Source organism: Anarrhichthys ocellatus, unplaced genomic scaffold (assembly GCF_004355925.1).
Source record: "Anarrhichthys ocellatus isolate YVR2014 unplaced genomic scaffold, GSC_Weel_1.0 scaffold6647, whole genome shotgun sequence".
Lineage (NCBI taxonomy): Eukaryota > Metazoa > Chordata > Actinopteri > Perciformes > Anarhichadidae > Anarrhichthys > Anarrhichthys ocellatus.
In genome coordinates this window covers 1-2771 of record NW_022286621.1, presented here as the reverse complement: position 1 = coordinate 2771, position 2771 = coordinate 1, and the positions used below count along the sequence as shown (strand labels likewise).

Below are 2771 nucleotides of genomic sequence, written 5' to 3'. Positions count from 1 at the left end.
ATATACACATACATATATACATACATATATACATACATATATACATACATATATACATACATATATACATACATATATACATATACATACATATACATACATATACACATACATATACACATACATATACATACATATACACATATACATATACACATACACATATATACATACATATTATTCAAACCCAACTTGGAAAATGTTGGGAGGTTTGAAAAAAAAAAGAAAACAAAAAGAAAGTAAGGATTTCTAAATTGACTTATTTAATTGCAGACAACATGAACACCAGATAGTTCATGTTTTGTTTGGTCAACTTAATTTCATTCACAAAATAAGTCGGGAGCAATTTAGGGCGAGTGATGATTCTAAATAATGAAATAATGACGTCATGATTGGAACATCCAGAAAGACCTCTGACGACTCCACTGAGTCCAGAACGTGCACAGACACGCGCACTGCTTTCAAGACGACTTTCTTATATTTCAACAATGCAAAACCACATTGTGCACACGTTACTAAGACCTGTCTGCAGAAGAAGAGGTGCTGGACTGTCTGTCCAAACCTGTCCCCTGTAGAGAGTGAACCCTGAACTGTTGCTCATCTTGAGACTCGTTTGAAGGGTTATATATTCTTTATGAGTCAAATGTTTGTGAAAGCTCTGAATCCTGCAGACACGAGTCACTGAAGAGTTCATATTTACTGAGCCGTCTCTCTTTTCTTCAGAGTAGAATCAGAACGTATCCCTCGATGGTTAATCAATACGTTCTTCTTTCTCACAGCTGCAGCGATGTGTTTTAAATGTTGTGTTATTATTTTTAGTAGAATCACAGAGCGACTCTCACAGTTAACGGAACAGTTTAGCTCTAAAGGAACGAGGAACCTTCACAATCAAAGATTTGGTTTAAAATCAGGAGATTTTCTGACGGAGTTTGGTGGAAACTGAAGATATTAAAGAGAAAAGCGCACAACGCGGTTCACTCAGCTAACGTTAGCATTAGCACTCACAAAAAGCAGGATAAAAAGAGTGCGTCACACCTGACGTCACTAAGCCGACATGCGCTAGGTTTGATTGACAGCTATTTAAAAACAACACATTTCTAAAAACGTACAAACGTCTTAATTTTAAAACGTACCTGTGAAGAGGAACGAAGCGGCGGCGTCTCTGAGCAGCGTGACCCGGATGTAAACAAGTCGTCGGCTTCCGGGTCAAAGGTTGTTCTTCCGGTGGACAAAATCTGCAGCAAACAAACACGAGCGCAGAGAAGAAAACACCCGGGAACTTATCGACAACAACACACCTGTCGGGTAACTTCACAGACTTTTGTTACACCTGTTGAAGCTGTCGCGTGACTGTGAGCGAGGAAAGTTTGTCTGTTTCCGATTACATTTAATGTGTTTTACATGTTCGAACAGACGTTAGCTGGTTAGCTTAGCTTCTGTTTACCATTCAGACTGAGTTGGACACCAGTAACGATACTGTGAGGAGTAACGTTACTCCTCACAGTGCTCCCACTGCTGTTGTTTAAATTCCTTCAGATTACACAGTAGATATCTGATGTATTAATCACCTGCAGGATCAATAAGTCTCCAAATGCACCTGTAATGTACCTTATTATAGGTAATGTGACATTAGAGAAATTGCGGGAAAAGTGTGATTTTTAAAACGACGGGAAATAATTTCACGTCTCTGTGCTGCGTTCAAAGTGTGACTCAACATCATTGATCTTGATTGATCGGTTAGTATAACAGCTAGCCTGTTAGCAGCAGCTATATGCTAATGAGAATACAGCAGCTAATGTTGATTATGTAAATCAATTATTTATTGTAAGAACTATTAATATTATTTGTCACTTGTTTGTGAAGGTTTCTCTCATTCAATCAGAAGATGTTGAGGAGGAAACCGACTCGTCTGGAGCTGAAGATCGACGACACCGAAGAGTTCGAGAGCGTCAAGAAAGAGCTCGAGGTTTAAATCACTTCTATACAAATCAATGCTGTCATCAATCAATGCTGTCTATCCATCAGTATATACAGTAATGATTGATATTCTCTGCACACTTATTAATTGATTGATCTTTTGTTTTATATTATTGATCTCTTCATAACCAATGACTGATAATTGATCGTAGTTTTGATGTTTTATTAATCAATTAGTCACATGATCCATTACGACTATATCTTGTGACGAGAGGACGGATTGATCGTCACAGCAGCAGAGTTTAATGTTTGATTTTTGATGTTTAAGTTTTTATGACGTCATTTAAACTTTATTTAACGTGAAGCATCGTCCTGATCACCTTAGACTTTCAGTATTGATTGGTAATTACCTTCTCTTTTTACAGGCCAGGAAGCGTCAACGAGAGGAGGCGGAGTCAGGAGGTGGTGTGGGCGGGACCTCTGTCATCAGCGTTGACATCATCGGGGGCGGGGCCTCAGCTTCTTCCTCAACAGCCGCATCGAGGGCGGAGCTTATAAACGAGCGAATCGGCTACAAGCCACACCCCAAACCGGCCACGCTGCCGACCTTATTTGGAAGTTTACAGTTTTAATAAGAAAATAAAAAATTAAAGACGATTAAACGTTTTCATTGTTTTTTATTAAAATCCACCATGTTTATATCTGATCCAATATAGTCAGGTACAAACTATTATGGGATGTTTGCCTACTGACTTGGCTGTAACGTTTTATGTTTAAGTTAAATACTAAGTCAGCTGGTGTCTGTGCGTGTGTGTGCGTGTATATATATGTGTGTATATATATATATACATATA

The 2771-nt window shown here is 38.4% G+C and overlaps 1 protein-coding gene across 1 annotated transcript; it reads left to right on the top strand.

Moving 5' to 3' along the window:
• The first annotated feature begins 1224 nt into the window (after window positions 1-1224).
• Window positions 1225-2602, top strand: cdc26 (cell division cycle 26 homolog). Its single transcript, XM_031842219.1, has 3 exons — window positions 1225-1305; window positions 1864-1966; window positions 2343-2602. The coding sequence occupies exons 2-3, from the start codon at window positions 1886-1888 to the stop codon at window positions 2547-2549; spliced, it is 288 nt and encodes a 95-aa protein (XP_031698079.1). The 5' UTR covers window positions 1225-1305; window positions 1864-1885; the 3' UTR covers window positions 2550-2602.
• The last annotated feature ends 169 nt before the right edge of the window (window positions 2603-2771 follow it).

Bases quoted from the DNA above. Each gene is read 5' to 3' on its own strand.
- cdc26 (XM_031842219.1), top strand. From the start codon at position 1,886: ATGTTGAGGAGGAAACCGACTCGTCTGGAGCTGAAGATCGACGACACC. The intron at 1,967-2,342 runs GTTTAAATCACT...CTCTTTTTACAG, and splicing joins GCGTCAAGAAAGAGCTCGAG to GCCAGGAAGCGTCAACGAGA.